This window comes from Schistocerca americana, chromosome 1 (genome assembly GCF_021461395.2).
Source record: "Schistocerca americana isolate TAMUIC-IGC-003095 chromosome 1, iqSchAmer2.1, whole genome shotgun sequence".
NCBI classification, from domain to species: domain Eukaryota; kingdom Metazoa; phylum Arthropoda; class Insecta; order Orthoptera; family Acrididae; genus Schistocerca; species Schistocerca americana.
Genome location: NC_060119.1, coordinates 27,806,885 through 27,833,737, shown reverse-complemented (window position 1 = coordinate 27,833,737; position 26,853 = coordinate 27,806,885). Strand labels below are relative to the sequence as shown.

General features: G+C 36.7%; 1 protein-coding gene across 1 annotated transcript in view; it reads left to right on the top strand.

The window, feature by feature from the left end:
• The window catches only part of LOC124546206 (protein spinster), a 329,935-nt gene extending 304,082 nt beyond the window's left edge, over positions 1-25,853 (top strand). Inside the window, exons 2-9 of the mRNA XM_047125020.1 lie at positions 1,453-1,649; positions 1,944-2,095; positions 2,393-2,596; positions 8,747-8,881; positions 12,474-12,735; positions 18,716-18,814; positions 19,587-19,833; positions 21,796-25,853. Coding sequence (XP_046980976.1) covers positions 1,453-1,649; positions 1,944-2,095; positions 2,393-2,596; positions 8,747-8,881; positions 12,474-12,735; positions 18,716-18,814; positions 19,587-19,833; positions 21,796-21,839 — 1,340 coding nt within the window. The 3' untranslated portion in view covers positions 21,840-25,853. The remainder of the gene's footprint in view (positions 1-1,452; positions 1,650-1,943; positions 2,096-2,392; positions 2,597-8,746; positions 8,882-12,473; positions 12,736-18,715; positions 18,815-19,586; positions 19,834-21,795) is intronic.
• Positions 25,854-26,853: the final 1,000 nt, after the last annotated feature.

Genomic DNA, 26,853 nt, shown 5'->3' with positions numbered 1-26,853 from the left:
GAATGTGTGGAAGAATTCCAGGTCCACCATAAATGATTTCTCATGAGCCAGAAATTTAAGCTATACCATTGAATATCCTAGAACTGTTGTAATAAAGTATGAAAAGTGGTTACAATACTTACCCCAGAAGGGAAAACGTATAGTACTGTCAATACACCCACATGAAACTAAAATTGATGGACTGCCTAATTTCCAGAACTAATATTTAAGTCCCTGGGGAGCAGGGGTCGGGGAAGGTTAGAGTAAAGGACAGGTGACTCAAATCCCAGAATGATAGGGGGCCCAGCTTGTCCTCACTATAGGTGTGGGGCTTCTCTGACCTTAGAGTCTTGAGTGACCTTTGCTTCCTTGTAACCTTCCTCAATCTACCCCTCTCTGCTCTGTGGGTAAGGAACTATTAGTTCTGAAAGCAAGGAAGTCTCTCATTTTTGCTTTTATATCTGTGTTTTGGCAGTATTGCATGTTCTACCTGGTGAAGGCAAATACTGGTCAGCAGTTCTGTTTCATTATTAATTAGTTTTCTCAATTAAATTTGCCTTAGGTACATAAATGGTACCATTACTGTTTCCGTGAACAAAATCTACTGTTTCCATTAATAAAATCGGATACACAGCTTTTTAGTTTGTTTCATTGGAGACTGTATAGTTTTAAGTGAGATGCATCTGGTTCATATATATAGTAAATAAGAGCAGGATTAGAACCCTGTAACCAACATTTCGGAGGTGTCAGCTATTTAGTCTGAATCCTTATTATCTATATCAAGAGGATTCCGTGAGTGGAACTGTTGTTCCTTTCACAACACTTCCCAAATCAGATGTAGATCTATCCATAATGTGTGCACTGCCAGCAGCCCATCAGATTGTAAAATGCTGTGCAGAGGAAAAGAAATGTCAGTAGCTAAAGTGGGAAAATAGAGGATATATTTGTATAAATTCTTCAGAAAAAATGTTGCTTTATTGGAAATTCCAATAATGTGATGAGGGACATGGTTCTCACTTCATGATGATTATAAAAAGAATTAAAGAAACGTGGAAGTATTGAATGCATACAAATTTCTTCATTCTGTATATAAAATACTTGGAGAAAGATTTAATTAAATTTTCCATCTGTTAGCGGGTGATATAAGGTACAAAAATGTAGGCCCAGAGACAAATTATTTGTGCCAGCCATTGTGGCAGAGCGGTTCTAGGCGCTGCTGCTGCGGTCGCAGGTTCGAATCCCGCTTTGGGCATGGATGTGTTTGATGTCCTTAGGTTCGTTGGATTTAAGTAGTTCTAAGGCTCCGATGTTCAGTCCCATAGTGCTCAGAGCCACAAGTTATTTGTAAAATCAGAATCCACAAACGCAGTTGAACATATGTTTATATTAATAAGATTTTATGTGAAATTGTTTCAGTGGTTAAAAGTATGTGAAAAACTGTAATATAGAACTGTTCTTCTTTCTACTTTACAGGTATCTTACAACAGATTCAAACACACTACAACATTGGTGATGACAAAGGTGGCCTATTGCAGACTGCCTTTGTTCTCAGTTACATGGTGTTTGCACCAGTCTTCGGCTACCTCGGTGATAGGTACAATCGCAAACTACTGATGGCACTGGGTGTCCTTCTGTGGAGTGGCACCACTCTTGCTGGTTCCTTTGCAAATGTAAGAAAGTTTGCACTATTATTTTTGTGAAATACATTTCTAGCAATGTCTCGCACCCTTGCCACAGTGGACATTAGTAGTTGTGTTTAGATTTGAACATTAATTGTTTTGTTGCAGACTAGAAAAAATACCGATGCTACTTTAAGCATTATATATTCTGTTGTATTCAGAGTTTCATTCCTATTAATGATGTGAACACTATGAACAGGTTTTGTTAGACATTCTACTTCTTAAAATAGCTTGGTGTGACTGATAGTGTCTGTTTTCATCTGTGAACTGCTTTTCCACTTTCAGAGTTACCATATGTTCCTGACATTCCGTGCCCTTGTTGGGATTGGAGAAGCAAGTTACTCAACTATAGCTCCAACTATTATTAGTGATCTCTTTGTTAAGGACACTAGATCAAAAATGCTAGCTCTGTTTTATTTTGCAATCCCAGTTGGCAGGTGAGAATATATACAGTTTTATTTCTATAACAATAAAAAATCTGAATGGGATATGGACATCTGAATTACGCTGGTTGACATCTCATTTTAAAAATATAATTAACTAGTATGTAACTACAGTTTCATTATTTGTGAGTAAAAGACTCATTATGTATGTAGGCATATTTGTTTTATTTCTAAGAATCTGAAGTTGAATGTAAATAGCTGTGGTTAATTTGTACTAACAGTGGAAAGAAATGTAGGAATTATAATTATGTTTCAGCACACACAATATTTATGAAAGTTGGTTTCTTCCAGTGGCCTGGGCTACATCATTGGCTCAGAGACTGCGCGTGCCACTGGTGTGTGGCAGTGGGGTTTGAGAGTAACCCCTATAATGGGTGCTATTGCCGTAATTCTCATACTCTTGGCAATGGAAGATCCAATGAGAGGCGAGAGTGAAGGGAGATCGGATATCGGACGAACTTCTTGGCTGCAAGATATTCGTGCTCTTGGCAATAAGTAAGCATGAGCTGCAGCATGTCATTACACTCGCCAATTACTTCATTCTGAACATTTTGATTTCAATTATAATCAGCCACACATTAAAAATTATACAATACTGATACACTTAAGATGTGTATGTATGTTCAGTTAATATTTCATGTTGTCATGTTTATGTGGCTAAAACTGTTTTGCCAACTAGAGGACAGTTGGGGACAGTAGAACCATACTGATCCAAGTGACTTTTTTTTTATTAGAGCTTTTTGCATGGATGCATTCTGTAAGAACATCTCAATCTCTAACTTCAGAATTGATGCTGCTTTGAAAAATACATCCTGTCATAGCGATCCATGTGAGAAACCAAACTTGGATCATTATGGCTACAAGTTATGGCTCCAATTAAGTGCAAGAGCTGAAGTGATCCAGTGCAAAATATTATAGTGTAAAGTCAAAATAGGTGCTTAGTTTTTGTAACAATGATTGTCTACATATTTCATACAAATCACTGTGGAATAATTTTTGAAGTGGTAACAAAAGAAGTTTTTTTTCAAAGTAAACTGTCTAATGTCTGTTATTTTTCCAGTTTTGACAGTGTTTATATTCTCTTTGGTTTTGACAATTATTTTTGTGCACTGTACTCTTTGCTGTGCGTAAGTGGAACAGGTTGCATTTCTTACTGTTTCTGGTCAACAAATTGTTCTGTCTTGAAGATAATATTATGCTTTACCTTATGAGTGGGCATACGTACTTACTGAATGACACAGAGTTTTCTTTCATAAGTCGAGAACAAAAGAAGAGGACAGACACCTTCACACCTCAGTCATGTATCGACCTCCTGCATGACTACTGGAAGCATAAACCTTTCATAGTTAGACACTCAACTGACAAGTTTCTGCATTTTGAAAATCTATGAGATCACTACAAAGACTACTACCAAACTGTTTTGGGCGAGGGTGCAAAGAAATCTCAAATGTGAAAAATTAAATTTTTAAATGGCTCAAGCCTTATGCAATACAATGATGACACTACAGAAAAGTAATGAAACACATTTCCAGGAATTTCTGTTAAGCCTCCAGAATTACGTACCTTCGCAGGCTATGGCAGCAAAGCCACTACCACATTAAAAAAATGAAAGACATAAAAAAATTCTTTAATTTGTTCCACCAGTTTATCATCCATTCTACCTATCAATTCTACATGTACACAGAAGAGGAAGGGATGATTAGGCCCATAATGATGAAAACATGCTACTCTCTGGATTTAGAAATGATTAAATTTGGTTACCTCCCTTAGATCCTCAGTGTCTCGATGTGATGATGCAACTGTAATTTGTTTGTTTGTGCCAAAGTGTTCCAAGTGATTTGTTTAATGCAGAAACGAAACTTCTTGTATCTTCCAATAACAAATTACAATAACAGTTTTTTGTCAAATTTATTTCATTAAAGACTAAACCACAAAAAAGACCTATTTTGTTAAAACAAATAGAAACATGTTTCCCTAGTTTTCTCAAAATGACGAAAATGCGGCATGTATCAGAATGGTTCTACTGTCACCAGTTTATATTTTTTATTTAATTGTAACAACCTTTCAGCCACTCTGTAGGTTTACTGACATGTAAATTGTTTATTTTGAAGATTGAGTCTATCTGCTTCAGTGTAAGGTGACATCAGCTTAGGTTTTTTTTAAAAAAAAATCTGTAGGCATCAATCTAAAACACAGAATAAGGTCAGAATTAAATTTATGTAGATAATGTGGCTATGCTCACTGAAGGCACAAATGTTGTTGTTGATATGGTCTTCAGTCCAGAGATTGGTTTGATGCAGCTCTCCATGCTACTCTATCCTGTGCAAGCTTCTTCATCTCCCAGTACCTACTGCAACCTACATCCTTGTGAATCTGCTTAGTGTATTCATCTCTTGGTCTCCCTCTATGATTTTTATCCTCCACGCTGCCCTCCAATACTAAATTGCCGATCCCTTGATGCCTCAGGACATGTCCTACCAACCGGTCCCTTCTTCTAGTCAAGTTGTGCTCCAAATTTCTCTTCTCCCTAATTCTATTCAATACCTCCTCATTAGGTATGTGATCTATCCATCTAATCTTCAGCATTCTTCTGTAAAGCTTCTATTTTCTTCTTGTCCAAACTACTTATCGTCCATGTTTTACTTCCATACGTGGCTGCACTCCATACAAATACTTTCAGAAACGACTTCCTGCCACTTAAATCTATACTCGATCTTAACAAATTTCTGTTCTTCAGAAATGCTTTCCTTGCCATTGCCAGTCTACATTTTGTATCATCTCTACTTCGACCTACATCAGTTATTTTGCTCCCCAAATAGCAAAACTCCTTTACTACTTTAAGTGTCTCATTTCCTAATCTAATTCCCTCAGCATCACCCGATTTAATTCGACTACATTCCATTATCCTCATTTTGCTTTTGTTGTTCATCTTATATCCTCCTTTCAAGACACTGTCCATTCCATTCAACTGCTCTTCCAAGTCCTTTGCTGTCTCTGACAGAATTACAATGTCATTGGCAAACCTCAAAGTTTTTATTTATTCTCCATGGATTTTAATTCCTCCTCCAAATTTTTCTTTTGTTTCCTTTACTGCTTGCTCAATATACAGATTGAATAACATCGGGGAGAGGCTACAACCCTGTCTCACTCCCTTCCCAACCACTGCTTCCCTTTCATGCCCCTCGACTCTTATAACTGCAATCTGGTTTCTGTACAGATTGTAAATAGCCTTTCGCTCCCTGTATTTTACCCCTGCCACCTTCAAAATTTGAAATAGGGTATTCCAGTCAACATTGTCTAGAGCTTTCTCTAGGTCAACAAATGCAAGAAATGTAGTTTTGCCTTTCCTTAATCTATTCTAAGATAAGTCGTAGGGTCAGTATTGCCTCTCGTGTTCCAACATTTCTACGGAATCCATACTGATCTCCCCCGAGGTCCACTTCTACCAGTTTTTCCATTCGTCTGTAAAGAATTCGCTTTAGTATTTTGCAGCAGTGACTTATTAAACTGATAGTTCGGTAATTTTCACATCTGTCAACACCTGCTTTCTTTGGGATTGGAATTATTATATTCTTCTTGAAGTCTGAGGGTATTTCACCTGTCTCATACATCTCGCTCACCAGATGGTAGAGTTTTGTCAGGGCTGGCTCTCCCGAGGCTATCAGTAGTTCTAATGGAATGTTGTCTACTCCAGGGGCCTTGTTTCGACTCAGGTCTTTCAGTGCTCTGTCAAACTCTTCATGCAGTATCATATCTCCTATTTCATCTTACCCTGCATTCTCTAATATTGTCCTCAAGTACATCGCCCTTGTATAGACCCTCTATATACTCCTTCCACCTTTCTGCTTTCCCTTCTTTGCTTAGAACTGGGTTTCCATCTGAGCTCTTGATATTCATACAAGTCATTCTCTTATCTCCAAAGGTCTCTTTAATTTTCCTGTAGGCAGTATCTATCTTAGCCCTAGTGAGATAAGCCTCTACATCCTTACATTTGTCCTCTATCCATCCCTGCTTAGCCATTTTGCACTTCCTGTTGATCTCATTTTTGAGACGTTTGTATTTCTTTTTGCCTGCTTCATTTACTGCATTTTTATATTTTCTCCTTTCATCAATTAAATTCAATGTATCTTATGTTAGCCAAGGATTTCTACTAGCCATCGTCTTTTACCTACTTGATTCTCTGCTGCCTTCACTATTTCATCTCTCAGAGCTACCCAATATTCTTCTGTTGTATTTCTTGCCCCCATTCTTGTCAATCGTTCCCTAATGCTCTCTCTGAAACTCTCTACAACCTCTGGTTCTTTCAGTTTATCCAGGTCCCTTCTCCTTAAATTCCCACCTTTTTGTAGTTTCTTCAGTTTTAATCTGCAGTTCATGACCAATAGATTGTGGTCAGAGTCCACATCTGCCCCTGGAAATGTCTTACAATTTAAAACCTGGTTCCTAAATCTCTGTCTTGTTGTTGTTGTTGTGGTCTTCAGTCCTGAGACTGGTTTGATGCAGCTCTCCATGCTACTCTATCCTGTGCAAGCTTCTTCATCTCCCAGTACCTACTGCAGCCTACATGCTTCTGAATCTTCTTAGTGTATTCATCTCTTGATCTCCCTCTACGATTTTTACCCTCCATGCTGCCCACCAGTACTAAATTGGTGATCCCTTGATGCCTCGGAACATGCCCTACCAACCGATCCCTTCTTATAGTCAAGTTGTGCCACAAGCTCCTCTTCTCCCCAATTCTATTCAATACCTTCTCATTAGTTATGTGATCTACCCATCTAATCTTCAGCATTCTTCTATAGCACCACATTTCGAAAGCTTCTATTCTCTTCTTGTCTAAACTATATATCATCACTTCCATACACGGCTACACTCCATACAAATACTTTCAGAAACGACTTCCTGACATTTAAATCTATACTCGATGTTAACAAATTTTTCTTCTTCAGAAACGCTTTCCTTGCCATTGCCAGTCTACATTTTATATCCTCTCTACTTCGACCATCATCAGTTATTTTGCTCACCAAATAGCAAAAGTCCTTTACTACTTTAAGTGTCTCATTTCCTAATCTAATTCCCTCAGCATCACCCGATTTAATTCGACTACATTCCATTATCCTCGTTTTGCTTTTGTTGATGTTCATCTTATAACCTCCTTTCAAGGCACTGCCCATTCCGTTCAACTGCTCTTCCAAGTCCTTTGCTGTCTCTGACAGAATTACAGTGTCATCGGCGAACCTTAAATATATAATCTATCTGATACCTTCTAGTATCTCCAGGCCTCTTCCATGTATATAACCTTCTTTCATGATTCTTGAACCAAGTGTTAGCTATGATTAAGTTATGTTCTGTGCAAAATTCTGCCAGACGGCTTCCTCTTTCCTTTCTTCCCCCCCAATCCATATTCACCTACTACGTTTCCTTCTCTTCCTTTTCATACTGTCGAATTCCAGTCACTCATGACTATTAAATTTTCGTCTCCCTTCACTATTCTGAATAATTTCTTTTATCTCATCATATATTTCATCAATCTCTTCGTCATCTGTGGAGCTAGTCGGCATATAAACTTGTACTACTGTGGTAGGTGTGGGCTTCGTATCTATCTTGGCACAATAATGCATTCACTATTCTGTTTGTAGTAGCATACCTGCATGCCTATTTTTTTATTCATTATTAAGCGTACTCCTGCATTACCCCTATTTGATTTTGTATGTATAACCCTGTATTCACCTGACCAGAAGTCCTTGTTTCTCCATCCACTGAACTTCACTAATTCCCACTATATCCAACTTTAACCTATCCATTTCCCTTTTTAAATTTTCTAACCTACCTGCCCGATTAAGGGATCTGACGTTCCACACTCCGATCCGTAGAACGCCAGTTTTATTTCTCCTGATAACAACGTCCTCCTGAGTAGTCCCCACCCGGAGATCCAAATGGGGGACTGTTTTTACCTCTGGAATATTTTACCCAAGAGGACGCCATCATCATTTAATCATACAGTAAAGTTGCATGCTCTCTGGAAAAATTACGGCCATAGTTTCCCCTTGCTTTCAGCCGTTCACAGTACCAGCACAGCAAGGTTGTTTTGGTTAGTGTTACAAGGCCATATCAGTCAATCATCCAGACTGTTGCCCCTGCAACTACTGAAAAGGGTGCTGCCCCTCTTCAGGAACCACACATTTGTCTGGCCTCTCAACAGATACCCCTCTATTGTGGTACGGCTATCTGTATTGCTGAGGCACGCAAGCCTCCCCACAAACAGCAAGGTCCATGGTTCATGGGGCGAGAGGGGGAGGGCACAAATAGGAGATGTAAACTGTGGATCTCATTTTTGGGATGGAAGGTTAAATTGTAGAAGGAAGGAAATGAGAAAATGGAGGTGGAAAGTTGAGAAATTTACAAGAACAGTAAAAAAATAAACTTAGTAAACATTTTCTCAGAGACATGTAAAAGGTGGAACTAAATATTTGAGAGAGAGAGAGAGAGAGAGAGAGAGAGAGAGAGAGAGAGAGAGAGAGAGAGAGAGAGAGAGAGAGAGAGTAGCTTATGGTTAAATTTGGTTAGCCTTTCCATCATTACTTGTACAATAATCTTAAGACATTTTTAGCTCCTGATCTTACATTTGATTTTGTTTGTATCTTTCAGTGCCAGTTTCATGCTGTCAACCCTCGGCTTCACTTGTGTCGCATTTGTTGCTGGTGCCCTGGCGTGGTGGGGTCCAATGTTTATTCACTATGGACTTGTTCTACAACCTGGCCACGAAAATGCAACTCTTAATGAGTACGTAGTACCACTTTCAGCAAAGATGTTCCCATATTCACAAAAATTAGGTTATTATATTATCTAAAACTATGGGGCCAGTGCTGTGTTTGAGTAATAATATGGATGCAAGATTTAAATTTCTGGCTTAGAATAATTGGTTTGTGAAACTCCATGTTTTGAGCAATAAGATATGTGGGACACTATCTGATAAACTGATTAATCTGTGTGTACATTTCAGCAGCAGTGGCTATACATGTCAAAAACAAACTGGTTTGCTAATAAGTTGTGATCACTGTCATCTGGTGTTTTCTTGTTTTAAAACATATGTTGAAATGAGGGAAATGACTTACACTACACCATTCTTGATTTGTTGTTTGCTGATGAGTGTACGTACAAGTTTGTGTGGCTGAGATCGTTGCTTATAACCTGTGCACTCTAAACGTCCAATGACTCTCCTTACTTATGTTAGAATATGGACTGTATCCTGTGTAACTGTATCCTGTGTACCCTAGGCTACATTTGGCGTATTCATACACAGTGTCACACAGAAAGGTCATGTTTTTGAATGAGTCTCACCCAAAAATATGTTTGAGTGGTAGCAGAAAATGTAGTCAGAGTTGTGTAAGACAAATTATGAGTGTGATGCTGTTGGATCAATTTCATGTTTTATGTGTGACCTCATTATCTAAAAACTGCAATCAAGAGCTGATTAACCCAATATGAAATTACAGAAGTCATCGATCCTTAAATATATTTTAAGAAGAGTATAAAAAAAATATTTTGAGTAATTGAACATATATCTTTGTGTTGCTTTATTTATTTTTTATCTTTAATAGATATCATTTTCTCTAGATAGATATTGTTAACTGTGAGCCATGTGAAGAGTGAGGAGAGCAGGCTGCTGCTGACTGAAATGAAATCTCATATGAGTGCAGTGCCTGTTCCTACAATTGAGAGATGGGGCATACTAGACGTGACCTAGAAGTAATATGGGAAAGGAGAAGTTGTTACCTATATTATGATAGAACACAAGTTCAGGAACATTGAGACAAGTAGATTCTTTTTGTGATCAGCACATAGAAGTGTGTGCTTGTGAATTGATGATGAAAAGTAGTTCACTTTTAATTATAACTGTATATAGATCCCCACTGGGAAATTTTGAACTGTTTATGAGGAATCTGGGTTCATTGCCGTACTATGTCAGACAGCAGCAAGAGTTAATAGTCTGTGGTGACTTCTATCCACATTTTCTAAAGGATTCTCATAGAGAAAATGATCTGGAAACCTTATTTGGATCCTATGGTTTGATTTCAGTGATTAACTTTTTAGTATGGTTGGAGAAAGACAGTAGGACCCTGATAATGTTTTCTTTTGTGAAACTTAAAGCAAGAAAATAACTGTCTGTCTGGTAACAATCTCTGATCACGATGCACAGTTACTCAGTATAAATAACACAGTGCCTTACAGTATGGATATTTCTCAGTGGAAATCAGTTACAAGAATTAATGACTCCAGGACAAGTGTTTTTAAGAACACTTTACGGGTGATGACGGGGATGAAATGTCTAATGAACCAAATGTTAACATTAAATTTAACCTATTCCGTTACAAATTCATCTCATTATTTGAAAATACCTTTCTGCATAAGGAAATTGGAAAGGACACTAAACAGCCATATAAAAAAAACCATGAATCACCAGAGGGATTAAGGTATCTTGTGAAAGGAATAGGGAAATGTATCTTTCAGGGAGAACAAGTAGGTATCCCGCAGTAGCTCACTACAGAAGCTACCCAAAATCGCTAAGAAATGTTATAAAAAAATCAAGGAACATCACAGACAGCAAGTGTATTTAATGATCTTTCTTAAATATAGTGAAAAGCATAGGGACAAGCACTGAAAGAGAAAAATCACAGCTATATGTTGAAAAACAGCCTCTCATAAAATTCAATCATATGAATGTATCACCAACTCCTCCTTTTGAAATTAACAAAATTATACATTCTCTGAAAAATAAAAGCTCGTCTGGTTTTGATGGTATTTCCAATTGAGTACTAAAGCTTTGTTCCCATATAAGAGAAATGTCAATAACTACCAGCATGTTTCACTGATGACATCATTTTCCAAAATTCTTGAGAAGTTGGTGTATTCTAGAATAGTATCTGACATTAGCAAATCACAGTTTGGGTTTCAGAATGGTTGCTCTGCCGAGAATGCCATTTACATACGCACTCACCAGATTTTACGAGCATTAAATAATAAAATAGCGCTGGTTCGTATCTTCTGTGACCTTTCGAAGTCATTTGACTGTTATCAGTTTAAAAACAACATATTCAGTTCTGAACATCTAGGGGCACTACAGCAGTGATAAGTGTAACATATGATGGAGAAATAATAAATAGGGCAGAAACTTCAAAATTCTTAGGTGCCCATATTGATGAGAATTTAAATTAGAAAAAGCACGTTTTGGAATGCCTAAAACAACTTAGTTCAGCCACATTTGCATTTAGAATCATTGCAAATCTTGGGGAGATACAAATTAGTAAGGAGACATGTTTTTAATATTTTCATTCAATAACATCGTAAGGAATAATGAATGTCCTGGGGTACCTCATCTTTAAGAAAGAACGTCTTCTTTGCACTAAAACATTCTGTAAGAATATTATGTGGTGCTCACTCACAATATCTCCTTGACCTCTGTTTAAGGAGGTGAGCATTCTGACTACTGCTTCAAAGTATATTTAATCTTTCATGAAGTTAAATGTAAATAATCCACTGCACAACAGTGTACACAATTACAATATCAGAAGGAAAAGTGACATTTGTTGCTCCACATTAGGGTTGTCTTTAGCATGAAAAGGGGTCGTTGCAACAATAATTTTTGATCACTTTCCCAGTGATGTAAAATTTCTGACAGACAGCAAAGCGAAATTAGAAAAAAATCCTGAGGAAGTTTTTCCTTGACAGCTCCTATTCTATAGAATAATTTCTACAACTTTAATGTGTAAAAGGTGCTGTGTAGGCCTTACTAACTCACAATATCTGTATATCTTTTTTCTCTTTGGGGGAAAAAAGAAGAAAAGAACTGTAGGAATATTCAGAGTGAAGTAAAATGACTCGTTCCACATTGTTCAGAATGATCCATGGGACATAAAACTAACTAAGGCAGATTCCAGTTCTTGCTGTTTTAAAATTTGAATACTTACTCTTTCTCCTTTTCTATTGGACACACGAATGTCACATATTGTGACATAACATGTACCAGACTGACCTTTATCCAAACAAGTGACTCTTCTGCTGTAAGTTGGAGTACATTGTTTCATTTGACTGTGAAAACAGTGTGACGACAGTAGTTGAAGCATGGTGACTGTAGTTGTTATCGTGTTCTGAGCAGTGCTGAAATATGGACAGGTCTATATTCACTATTTTGTATTATGAGTTTTCACTGTTTTAGGTCTATCAGTTTTACAGTTGACATACTTACTTTCAACACTATAAACCTTGGTGCATCATAGGTGGTATTAAACTTTAATAAGATTAAAACTGAAGTCCCATGTATTGTGGTAAGTTTACTTTTTGACAATAATGTTTCCTTTTTTTTCTTTTATTCCAGTGTTTCTTATAAGTTTGGAATCGTGGCCATGTTTTCTGGATTGGTTGGGGTTCCTCTGGGTTCCTGCTTGGCTCAATTTTTGAGACCTAGATACCCTCGTGTGGATCCTATGATATGTGCCATAGGGTTACTTATTAGTGCCCCACTACTGTTCATCGCATCACTCCTAGCTGAAAGTAGCATCTCTGTATGTTACATATTTATATTTTTTGGAGAAGTATTCTTGAACCTCAACTGGTCTGTAGTGGCTGACATGTTGTTGGTAAGTTTTATAGTTTAATATGTTATGTTCTTATTTGTGTCAGTGTCTCATACGTGTCTGGTGGGCTAGTAATGATATCTGGGCTATTTGGTGTGCTGCTTGGTTCATTTCTCTCAACTAAATGCAAGAAACATTTATCATCTGCAGACTTTAGAATTTGTGAAATTTCTTATTGAGCAGTGCATGTTTTTGTTCTCCATTAACATCAGACATTGCTATGTATTTATTATTCTTTGTGAAATTTGTGTGAACTTAAATTATTGTGGTATGTTCTGGTGAAAATTGGGAACTTTTGTAACATATAGTCTGCTTATATGGTGTAATTATGTTTATAGATATATTGCAACATGAAAGAGTGAGGTGAAAAGTTCTTTGCCTGGTTTCGTTTTTAAGATCATAAGTGAAATTACATTCTGATGTAGTAGATCAACACAAAATGGTACAGTGTCTGGTAGTTCCTGGTTAGTAGATATGACCCCAGAAGTCATATTCTGTAAAATCTGGAAAGTAACCATCTTAGGCTGCCATACATAAATTCTTCATCAGACTGAAAAAGTTTTCCATCCACCAATTTTTTGTGTGTGTGGGAATTAGGAGAATGTTGGAGGAACAGTCTGATGTATGGGCTGACCATTCCAGTAGTTCATACACTGTCAATTATCCCCAAGTTTTCTCTTTGCCAAAGCCGTTTTATAGGCATGCGCATTGTTCTGATGAAATACCAGCCCTCTGCTCACACTTAGTTTTTCATCCAGCTGGCCGAAACAAATTTTGAAGTGAAACTTCCTGGCAGATTACAACTATGCGCCTCGAATTGGGAACCTTTGCTCTTCACAAGCAAATGCTCTGCTGACAGCTGTCCAGCCGTGACTCACGACCTGCCCTCGCAGTTCTACTTCCACTAGCACCAGTTCTACTTTCCAAGAAAGGCAAACACTCCCAATTAGAGCCCCAGTCTGCCAATAAGTTTCAGATCGTGCAAATTCCAATGCAGAGTGAAAATTCATCCCAGAGGCCTGTGAAGTATTAGCCAGTTATTGTATTATGCAAAGTATAAGTACACTCAATAAGAAAAATCCACTGTTTTGAGCTCTGTTTAGCTTGTAATGCGAAGCAGTGGACTTGTGTCCCACCCACAGCAACAGATTGGAGCAGAAATCCAATTTTTTTTCATCTTGTCAAAGTATTTTCGTAGTTAATTCTTCATGTTCTTTCTTCTGCTTGACCTTTTGCTCATTAACTTACAGTAAACTATACCCATATTTTCATTGACAGTTGCAGTTTTTGCATATCCTTCTTGCAGATCATCTTAAAGAGAAAAATGGATTGTTTGGATTTAACTGATCCTGATCTGAAGCATTTTCTTCATTTTGCCACAGATAGGGTACACAGTTGTAATTTATGACATGCTGCTCAATGGCACATGGGCCCCATGTCCATGTTGCGAGGCTAGGAAAGGCCAGTATTTCATAATTTCTGTTTGGAAACCTCATTTGCAATGTTGTAGTCTTCTGACATACTGAACAGGGAACTACTCAGCATGCCACTGTGGGCATGGCTCCAGACTGCTGCTCTACTTTTCCAATCAGAGTAAATGTTCAAATGTAGTACTACCAACTTTAGTACACTTTGTGAACCACTTTTAAAATAACCATACACAGGACAGAAGCATATCTGTGAGGAATGTCACCAGAGGCATCTCCGACGCGGTTGACCGTGTCTGTGTGGTCTGTTGGCACTTTTTGGTACACCATATCTTTTAAATACCCTACAGAACGGAATCTGGTGACATCAAATCCAGCGACCTGTGAGAACAGTTAATAGGGCCACCACTGCCAATTCACTGACTAGTGTAAACACAGGCTAATATCTTCCATGCTTCAGTAGCGTAATGCGCTGGACAACTGTCGTGCTGAAACCACTTACGTTGTCAAATGTCCAGGGCATCATCCTGGAGTAGTAGCTGTTCCAGAAAGTTTGGTATTTGCATCCATTCAGCATGCCATTGATAAACTATGGACTTAAGAGTTTGTTACGCATGATACCGCACCATACGTTAACTGACCAAGGACGTTGATAGTCAGCTTGCTGTAACCAGTGGGGATTGCCTACACTCAAGTAATACATGTTATGCTGGTTAACACTACCACTGTTTTCTGAATGTAGACTCATCGGAAAATAGTATTCGGCAAAGAACGTAGGGGTCATTCGCATTTGTTGATGTGCCCATTCACAGAACACTACCCTGAAACGGAAATCAGTGCGAAGAAGTTCTTGACAGAGTGACAAGTGATAAGGTTTTTGATTGCCGGATACTTAAGTGTGGGTTGTGGTGCATTGCTGCTAGTTCAGCTATTTCATTAGCTTCTCCTGTAACATGTTTGCTTCATTCCCTTTTGTTGGTCTGTACATTGCCAACAGACATAAAGGCTTTGACAACCTTGTAAAAGAACGAATCAGAGCGCACTTTCTCTGGAAAATGCTTGGCATAGAAGGCAACAACAACTTCGGCATTTCTCCTACATTCTCCGTAAATCAGGATCATTTCAGTTTTTTCTTCTGTGGTTCCAACATTCGTCATCCACTTGCCTATCTGTTCTCTTAATAATAGGTAGGTGTGGAGGCAATAAATGCTGTACAAGTATTGTAATGCTTAGAGCCACTATCTGTTCTACGTCTGCACAAAACGTGAGCTCCAGTGGTAGTGTACTGCCTGTTATGATACATCGTAGATCGCTACATGGCCATGGTGGCGCGTCGAGTAGTCCTATGTTCAATATGTCGGAGGAACAAAACGTTGCAAATGGGGTTTACAGTTAAAAGTTCTGAAATACTGGCGTGTTCTACCCTTGCAGCATAGAGGTGGAGCCCATGTGCCATTTGATATGTAAAGGACATTGAGTAGGATATCGTTTCTGTTCTTCTGATTACAGCACCATCTGTGGCGAAGCGAAGAAAATGCTTCAGGCAACACACATGTAGATTTTGCCATAGAACTATAATCTGCAATAAAAAATGCTGTTTCCCATTGAAGATTTCAAAGTTTCCCCTCCCCATCACCACACATGCATGGGGCAGTGTGGGATGGGATTTTTTTTTTGGGGGGGGGGGGGGTTGAGTGTAGTATTGTTGTATGTCCCCTTCTGAGACAAACAAATTGGAATTATAATTTTTTTGATGTTATGTGTAGTTTTTGAGATATTTCAGTATCTTCAGTTAAAACGAACACCCTGTATATAAGGAGAACGAATATGTATGGGAGGAGCAATATGTCATATGTTTAAATGCCCTGCTGTTGTTGTTAAAACTGGCTGTAGGAAAGAAAACGATACCATATTCTCTCTCTCACACACACACACGCATGCGCGCGCGCGCGCGCACACACACACACACACACACACACACACACACACACACAGAGTCAGTCCAAAAGTTTATTAGAGTATCATGTAAAAATTTGAAGTAAATTTATCAAGAACTTTGAGAGTTTTGGTAATGGCATTAAGTGATGACGTGTTTACAGTTTTTAGACAGTAGTATAGACTTGTTGCACCTATGATTTTCAAATAAATAAAAATTTAGTTTTAATCTTTGTTTAACACAAAAACAGAAATGAAAGTGTTCTCCTTTTCATTCTTATTCATAATGTGTGGACTTGTCATTTAAACATGAAGTGAATGTTTAAATGAACATTTACAGGCAATATAATTAGTTAAAGTCAAAGTTCAGATAAAAAAAGAGACATAAAAATCTGAAGAAAATGTCCAACAGGAACATGATTACCATTTTTTTTATTTTTGAAAACATATTTTGTGTTGCTCATTGCTGCTTTTGGGTGTTTCACTGCCCTCCCTCTCTTCCCTCTATTTCAGAAAATCGAGAAATTCTGCACAACTTTCAGAAAAGTTTATGAACATAAGGAGGTTTTTACCAAATATCTTAATAAGTTTTTGACTGATTTACTTCACACTTTTACATGATACACTAACCAACTGCGAGCAAGAAAACCCTGTGCTGTTCATTGCTTCTTTCAAGAAGTAAAGCTTTCCTCATACAATTTGTTTTTCCTGTGTTACATTCCACAGAATTGTGCATCTTATTTTGTTTCCTGGAAAATGGCAAATATCTACCTAAATCCTCTGTTTTATTTGAATTCACATGTTAGGCTCCATCCTAATGCAACAGTGCAGTCTGTGTAGCCTTTTGTTACTCTACAAGCAAGTAAGTGCTTCAGCCAGTGTGGGAGACAGCAGACAAGAATCTTGTTGTGTTGTTCAGTCTTGTTGAAGTTCGTGAACAATGTGCATCCTAGTTCAGAAAAATGTCTAAAGTAAAGCAATGTATTCAATTAAAATTTCAGTAGTTTGCATCTCAATGTGGTGAGAAAGTGTTTTCAACTGATGGTAAAATACTGTATGCTAAACTATGCAACAGAGAAGTATCCACGGAGAAGTCATTTGACATTCAGCAGCATCTTGCAACAGAAGAACACAAGCATGGGGTACATCTGATTGGGGGAAAAAAAAAGTGCTACAGCAAAGGTTTCTAGGGAAATCGTAACCCTCATATTCAACATTCTGTGAAGATATTTTTTACAGCTTTCCTTAGTGCTGATATTTCCTTAAGTGAACTGAACCATCAAAAATCTTAGGAATCTGTAAAAAAATACACAGACAAATCTCTTTCCCATTCTTCCACATTAAGGAAGGACTACATCAGCTGAAGCTCTGTTTAAAATAAAAAAATAAAAAATACAAAAGATGGTGTGTCATTTGATGAAACCAGATTCTGTGGGAGATGTACTGCAAATGCCATTGTGGGAAATTTGGAAGAGGATGGTCCAGGCAAAAAGTTCATAATAAACTATGAACATTTTAAAAAGTTAATTTTTCCACCATTAGTAAATTGTTAAACAGATCTATGGGTCTCATATGGTCCAAAGGCATTAGGTGTGACAATGTACTACTCTTTGTAAAGGATATTGCATCTTATCTGGTGAAAGCTGCCAATTCACTAGAAGCATTATACAGTAAAATGGTGCATGTGACTTCTTTAGTGCATGCATTACTTAGAGCTGCATAAGAGATTTGTGGTATATTCAGCAATGATGACAAATTTGTTGGATGTGTCTGAAAGGTACTTCTGAAAACCCATTCACACGCTGCAGCATTTTAAGTTGTTAGCCCCAGACATTTCCATATCATCTCCTATTATGACAATATGGAGGCCCTGGATTGATCCCTGAAACTATTACTGCAAGCACTTCAGTGATATGTGAAGCAGCATTGATTCATGCAACAGCAATCAAGCCGCTTCAGTTGGGCTAGCCCAAGAATTAATGTCTAATACTGAAATTTCAGGCAAATTTTAAACATAAAATCATATTTTGGATTTATTCATGTTACCATAATTGCTGTGGATGAATCAGAAGAGCCACTAGCCTAAAGCAGAAAAAAAGTTCTTGAACTATAAAGCTTTGTGGCCTGACAGTAAGAAAACGTTTTTATTTTAAACCTTGCATGAGGTATTAATTGTATATTGTTGCTCAGAGCTCATAAACTGAAATGAAGATGACGATATGTAAAACAAAGGAAAAAAATCATCAGTTACTATGTTCTGGTAAAGTTAAAGAAAAGCATGCTAAAACATCAAATTTGCTTGCTTGTCAGGTGCATTTTCTTATTAAACAAATAGTTCATTCTTGTAAACTGACTGACTTATTTTACAAGAGAAATTTTACCTCATTTTAATATTTTAGGTTAGATTTTTTTATATTATTTTGATGATTTTTGTGAATTTTTTGTCACAGTAGCATATTTTTGTTCATATTATGGTTATTTTTAGGTAGTAAAAACCCTATCCTTCTTAATAAATACAGACTTTTAGCTCAGCTCAGCTCATTAACCCTGTAAAGCAATTGTTTTTTTCTTATACTGCAGTAAAAATCCATTGTAATAAGATGGGATTAAATTTTTTTCAGTATGTTGTAATACCAACCAGAAGATCAACAGCAGAAGCGTTCCAGATTCTTCTTTCCCATGCTCTAGGTGATGCTGGCAGCCCTTATTTAATTGGTGTGGTAAGTTCCTGTTAACAGTTAACTCTCTCTCTCTCTCTCTCTCTCTCTCTCTCTCTCTCTCTCGTACTGCATTATTGGCGATCATATTTCTTGCTCTCAATCCAGGAGTATCAATTTTAATAACTTAATCATGTCATTATCACTTATTACAATGTTACAATACCAGAGAAGGAAAGTCACTACTCACCATATAGTGGAGATGCAGAGTCGCAATAGGCACAATAAAAAGATTCACATAATTAAAGCTTTCAGCCATTAAGGCCTTTGTCAGCAGTAGACACACATACACACGCACACTCACAAAAACGTAACTTGCACACACATGTGACTGCAGGTAGGTGTGTGTGTGTGTGTGTGTGTGTGTGTGTGTGTGTGTGTGTGTGTGTGTGTGTGTACTGCTGACAAAGGCCTTAATGGCTGAAAGCTTTAATTATGTGAATCTTTTTATTGTGCCTATTGCGACTCAGCATCTCCGCTATACGGTGAGTAGTGACTTTCCTTCTCTGGTATTGTTACATTCCATCCTGGATTTTCCATTGTTTGATTATTACAGTGTTATTTAGTCAGTTATTTGTTTCCCCATTCTCGTAATGGGTGTACTAAGAAATAACTATTTTAAAATATAGATTCTCTGTCATTTTTAAAAATTGCTACAAACTTAGTTACAAGTTATTTTGAAAATACAAGCATTTCATGTATTTTTAATACTGTTAATGAAATTATGTTGAAATTACCTGGTATGTGTGTGTATTTATATGAAATACTTTTCCAGATTTCTGAAGCTCTGAAGACATCACTAAACAGACCAGATGTTTCTTTACATGCTAATTCCACAATTCTTAGAAATGACACTATGATAATTGGAGTTCATGAAACGGAGGATCCTGTTGTGCGGTTCAAAAGTCTGCAATATGCTCTATTCACAACAAGTTTTGTTGAAGTACTTGGTGGTCTCTTTTTCTTGATAACAGCTCTGTACATAATTCGGGACAGAAAAAAAGCAGAACTGGAACATCAAGGTAATTACGGTTGAATAGGAATGAAAGTTTGTGAATAGAAATGAGATAACATTGATTGTATTTTTGATATCGTCAAATGTTATTACTGTACAGCTTTTAGATTTCCCGCTGAACTTCACCATTGTAAGTGAATGAATGCTGTACATTCTAAGTCTATATACAGAAGATTGTTTTTTGAGATTGATTCTGCAGTTCCTTTTCAGCATGAATTATTTGGCAATTGTATAACATTGGCCATTGTTTTATTCATATTGCCATTCAAGTAAATATTTATAGCTAAGCATTATTTACATAATGGTCCACATGTTTTGATTTAATAGTCAAATTGATCATTGTCATTGTAGTCATCTACTTCTGTGCAACCTTTGGAGCTCTAAAAGCTATCAAAAAAGGTAATCTGTCATTGTCAGCACTGTATATATCATCACTGACCGGCAACAAGGTCATTCAGAATAGTGTAATAATGTAGAAACAGTAGCAAATATTTCATTAAATATCAGCTCAGTTTCAGTATCCACTGCCAAAGAATCTGGGTCTTTGGTGAATGACTGCATAACCAAAACAACTTTCAGTCATTTTTACCATCCCCAAATTCCATGCAGAATGTAACAAATGTAATCCATCTAATAGTTGATTTAAAAATCTTATTTTACTTTGATTATGAGCAAATGTTTACAGAGCAATTGCTTTTGATAGCAAAATTCCAGGTTTCATACAACACCTTGACCACATGATTCTTTGGAGGCCAAAATCTAAGCTTAATAGCTTTTAATATAATATGTGGGTGATCTGGACGGTTCATACGTTTTCAGAACAGCTTGATTTTAAACATTTTTCAATAAGAAATGTGCATAGTTTTTCAGCTTTATCTGAATTGCATCCTGCCAAAACCATAATTCTTTCCTTGAGATTTTCCTTCCTGAGTATGATTGACATTTAGAATGGTGTAAGCAGTGGTAGAAAGGACACCTTTCCTGTCATACTGTTAAAGTGTCGAAGGCATTAGACTGCATCCAACCTCTAGTCATAGTCATAGAAACTTGGTCATCTTCATTTCAAACATTTTTAACAGTATTATATATAAAAACAAAGATGAGGTGACTTACCGAACAAAAGCGCTGGCAGGTCGATAGATACACAAACAAACACAAACATACACACAAAATTCAAGCTTTCGCAACAAACTGTTGCCTCATCAGGAAAGAGGGAAGGAGAGGGGAAGACGAAAGGAAGTGGGTTTTAAGGGAGAGGGTAAGGAGTCATTCCAATCCCGGGAGCGGAAAGACTTACCTTAGGGGGAAAAGAGGACAGGTATACACTAGCACACACGCACATATCCATCCACACATACAGACACAAGCAGACATATTTAAAGACCTTAAATATGTCTGCTTGTGTCTGTATGTGTGGATGGATATGTGCGTGTGTGCTAGTGTATACCTGTCCTTTTTTCCCCCTAAGGTAAGTCTTTCTGCTCCCGGGATTGGAATGACTCCTTACCCTCTCCCTTAAAACCCACTTCCTTTCGTCTTCCCCTCTCCTTCCCTCTTTCCTGATGAGGCAACAGTTTGTTGCGAAAGCTTGAATTTTGTGTGTATGTTTGTGTTTGTGTATCTATCGACCTGCCAGCGCTTTTGTTCGGTAAGTCACCTCATCTTTGTTTTTATATATAATTTTTCCCACGTGGAATGTTTCCTTCCATTATATTGATATTTTTAACAGTATGTTATTCCTTTGCTTGAAATGTTCCAGCCACCTGTAGCTTGCAGAGCAACTGGCTGTTAAATTTTTTGTAAATCCATCAGTTCTATCTAGTTTGAACCAAACCAGCAATGGAGTCTACATCTTTGTGTTTAGTCATTAGCATATATTTAATCTCTGAAATGCCAGACTCTTCACAGATATCAGTAGTAGTAGTAGTAGTAATTATTGTTGTTGAAATAATTATAAATTTGTTTCTAGGTGCTGAACATCCACAGCCAAGACATCTTTTTGCTGATGACTGAAAGTGGTTTAGGGCTGTAAATCATTACACGGTGTGTTGGGCAGTATTTAAAAGTGCACGCTGTTCCTAATTCCCTATGTGAGTGTGGTCATTTGTTATGTTGTAGTACTGACAGAAACAATGTGCTTACATTGCACCAAGTGCTGGTGAGTTTGATAGTAAATGCAAGTCTGCAGTATATGATGTGAACAGTGCAACAAGGAAATGGTTTAATCAGTTTTAGGGAAATGTGCTCTGCATTGTTACATAATATTTATTGTACTTACCCAGCAGTTAGCAAGGACTGACTAGATGTGCTGTACAGTTAGTGATAAAAATTGAGTGGTTCAAAGAAATATTTGTCTTGTCAAAAGAAACTTGATAAAAGATTGTGATACTGATATTTCTATTTTTGTGCTGAAAATAATTTGTTGTAACTTTTATCATGATGCAGAAATCTGCGTTATGTAAATGCATCATACACTGGGGCAGAAATTAAATTTCTGTTGCTTTTTACAACATTATCTGTCCGGTTATATCTCAGTGAGAAGTTGGTTGATCAAATTTTTATGTATAATTATGCAAATGGCATTGAATTATTACGTCAACAGTGAAATGAGTCAAGAACAAAACTGTATCAGTGTCTTAATTTCTGTTGTATTTGTGCACCATTGTTTAGCAGTTTTGTAAGAATCTATCATTGTTAGCTGAATAATGTTAAGTTGTTCTGTGCCACTTTCTTGACAGTGACTTAAGTTGATACTGTCCATTTGATAACAACAAAATTTATGTAACTTTTTGCAGAGCAGATATGAAACTGTTTATATTAAACAGTAAACAACATTTCATTGCTGAGCAATGAGCATGATAAACACATGTCCAAGAATTGTTCCATGCCACTTAGATATATATGGATTTTGTGTGAAGTTAGCCTGGCACTCAAAAGTATGTACAGTAATTATTAAACTGAGCACTTCCATGTTTACTCAGTCGTCTGGCACTAACAAAGAAAGTCCACTTGCCAAAATACTGAAGTATTCGACTGTTCACCCTGAAATTCAGTTAAAATAAATTCATTAAAATTTTTTCAACCAACAATCAATGGTATATGGATTTTTCATTTTTTACATAGTAATTATCTCATTAGTTAATGCCATCTTCCAAAAGAAATTTTTACAGCAAGAAAAATAAAAGGTTGTGGTTCCAAACTCGTAACTAAATAAGTAAGTTCATTACAGACAATAGAGTGACAACTATAGTGGGGTGGGGGTGGAGGGAGGGGTACTATGCTGTGTGTATTTTGCTCAGGGTTTTCTATAACATTATTACAGAAGTTTACTGTTCATAATGATGAAAACAATTAACTTAATTGTTCTGTACTACATTACTTCCTTTTATAACAAGATATTAGATATTTACCCTGATGGTAAAAATGCTTTTGCTTTCTCATGTGCATTTGAGTATCTCTTCACCCACTTTTTTCCCCCCAGGAGCTAGTAGAACAGATACCTTTTCTGTTACCTTTTGTCAGACATCATTAAACTGTGGAATCAAAGACTGTATCATAATTACTGAAAGACTTGGAATTTTCTTTATGAAATTATTGGTTAAGAACATGTGTAAGTTCAAACATGTCAGATGTTTTGGTTATTTGTATAAGAACAGTACTCTTCCACAAAAAGAAGCTTAACATTTTAGTAGCATTTAAGTGTAATGTGACTAAAAGCAAAAGTTTTATTTAATCTGGAATTGTAACATAAATATGTGTTACGTATTTTTGGTATCACTGGATGTACATCATTTATTACTGTTCACTGTTATACTCTAAATGCAGTGTTTATTTGTCATCATTAATCTGTAATTCACTTTGTTACTATATTGGCAAGAAAAGGATGTTGTAATTAAGTCTTCAGCATTGGTTTTGATTCTACTGTTACGTAAAACTTGCACAATTGTAAATCTTCAAACGAATTATTTAACATCAGAAAAAATAACTGATTACATGATTGCATGTAATAACTGTAACAACTGGTGACAAAAAAGAGTAGGAAAGGAGCAAAAGAATAAGGAGGAGGAGGAAGAAGAAGAAATTATTGTTTGTAAGTGTCATTGACAATACGATGTAAATCATTTCATGCCTTATTGAGGTCAAGTTAGGACTACTTGATTTACTACTTACTTTGATAATGAATACCACTATCTTGCCACAGGAGTCTTGCATTGGAAATTTTTTATATATATGCACTCTGTGTTTTAATTAAATGATTCTGAAGATTGTCATCTCGGCATTTGCTAAAAGAATTGCCGGTTAATTTAGTTTGCATTATGTTACTGCCCCCTCCTCCACACCTTTCCTTCCACTTGATTATTTGATAGTATGGCATTTGATAGTACCACATTTGTCACATAACTAATCTTTCCCAATTTCCCATAGGAACTGTGTTAAATATCTCCTGACGAAACTTAACTCGCCCACTGGATCCCAAATATCTAGTTAATTTGTAACTAAACTCATGTAGATATTGCCAGCAGTAATGTTTCAGCTGGTTAACACCCGCTGTCATTAAAACTAAATTTTTCATTAAGGCATTTCATGAAGATGGTGAAACAGTGTTTGACCTACTGCTCACCTAGCGTCAATCTCTTTCCATTTTCAATAGCTTTCTGCAGAATTTCAATGGCATGAGTACCATTAGGAAAAATATTGTAGACATAACATAACTCACAGGTTGAGTATTGTCCATAAAAGCTGGAAATAAAAGCTAGAGTTGAATTCCAGCCCACAATTAGCATTATATCATAGTCTGATTTTAGTGGATACCATCTACTATATTATGCTTCCAAATTATTGTGATATACAAATCCAGCCAGTATACAAAATAATTGGACTATACTGTTAAGAAAAGTGGAATTTGTAGAAAAACAACTTTTTCATCATCAGCCATTTGTCACCTACTCCCTGATAAAGGCCGCCTCTTCACTTTCACGTGCACTGCTGTTTTCAGCTAATCCTCTATGTTTGCAAATACCATTGTCTACCCTCCTCCCACTAAATAGTCAACTTAGTCTCTTTTTAGCTCTTTGAATGTAATAAAGGGCTTCTATGGTACAATGACCATCCATTTACTTGACTTCTTGTGACGCCCCCCTAAATTTCATTTTCACCACAGTTTTAGTTATGTCTCCTACTCCCATTTGCTTCCTGATACATTTCTTTATTTTTGTATAGTAATTGTCAACATGCACCACTCATTTGTTCATTGTTGTCAGATTAAAATATTCATGTTTAACTGACATTAGTCAAAACTGATAATACACACTGATTCAGAAACATCAGAATCTCCAGTATGAAGACAGTAAATTATGAAAAGCAGTCCAGGTCAGTTTTATTCTTCTGTTGGGGTTTTTGTGTATCACGTTATTTCCTTTTATGTGGTCTAAATGCAAAAACTCATCAACTAGTTTGATGACTTAATTGTTTATTGACCAGGGGGAGAGGTTACAAATACTTGTTTGGCTATCTAGATTTAAGTTTCCATGGTTATTCTAAATCAGTCATGACAAATGCCGGGATGCTTCCTCTGAAGAGGATGGGACTCATTTACTAAATCGTGCTTCCTTAATCTGAGCTTGTGGTCTCTCTCTAATGATGATAAATGCTAATCTCCCTTTCTTTCATGAAGATTCTTATAGACATGATGTGTGAATGAATGAATAGTAAATGTTTTCGCAAAGCCTGACAGCTAGAATCCACATCTAAAATAAATCCTCTGGATGTATGTTAACCTGATTAACTAAACAGCATTCTCAAAGGTAATCAAATGACCTGTAACATTGTCTCCACCACACAGAGGATACATGTCAATTTATAGATCTAGGTCCCTATATTTGATTACATTTGTGTCACTAATGACATGTTAACATCTATGTATTTTAGCTGTCTTGATATCTTGCACGCTAAATGCATCTTATGACTATCTGGGTTCTAAACAGAAGGAAACATATTGTGGCAGTAAGTGTGAAACAAAACTATGGGAGTAGCTGTCTTTTAAAATAAGTTATTACTAATTATTTTTCTCAAATGATGACTTTCTAAGAAACTTCATGTTATGGCAGTTTACAAATTTTTATTTCAAATGCACATAAGGTGTAGCAAAGAAAGACAAGTCCTAATGTCATGAATCTTAAAATCAATTATATCTGGATTTGAATAATCTTTATTTTACAAACTATATCACATTTCTTGTAAATAGTGTCTGAAATTCACAAATTTTTATTTTGTAAATTATAACTGCTCTTGAGAAAATATAGCAGAGCAGAGCCAAGACTGACTAGTGTAAGGAAATTTAATCCTGTCTGTAAAAATTCAAATGGTGAAATAAAGTAAACTATATATTTGTACATTATCTTCATTTAATGACATGTGTTACCTGAGGCATCTTAATTTGTATGATTTGGATATACTGAGAGATCCAAATTGCAGTTATAAGCAAAGCAGAACTAGGAATTTATTAATATAATTTGAGTTCTAACAGCTTATAAAGCCACCTGTAACTTTTTTGGTAATTCTATCATCCTTATTAACTGCACACTTTCATTTAAGTCTCCATTATGGCAGCTTCCCTGAAAGGTATGGTTGGTAACTCGTGTCAATGCGATAGCATTTGATCTGGAGGGAAGTAGTTCAAATCTCAGCACTGGATTATATATATATATATATATATATATATATATATATATATATATATTATTATTATTATTATTGGTGTTTTGCCCTTAAAGAGCGCATTTGGACTAAACTACATGGCCAGTTCCTTTTGCTGCCTTCCTTGCTGCCCAAACTTCCCTCATTCGCTCGCTGTGTTTCTGTTTCCAGTCCTCTGTCCATGCTTCTTGTCGGCTTTGTGTCTTCGGCTTCATCTTGATTGCCTTTGTGGTTGCCCATATTTCTTTCATCTTCTGGCTGTGATCTTGCTTGCGTTCTTCGGTCCATTTTATGCCTGTTCGTTTGTCGCATTGTATCTCATGTAGTTTAC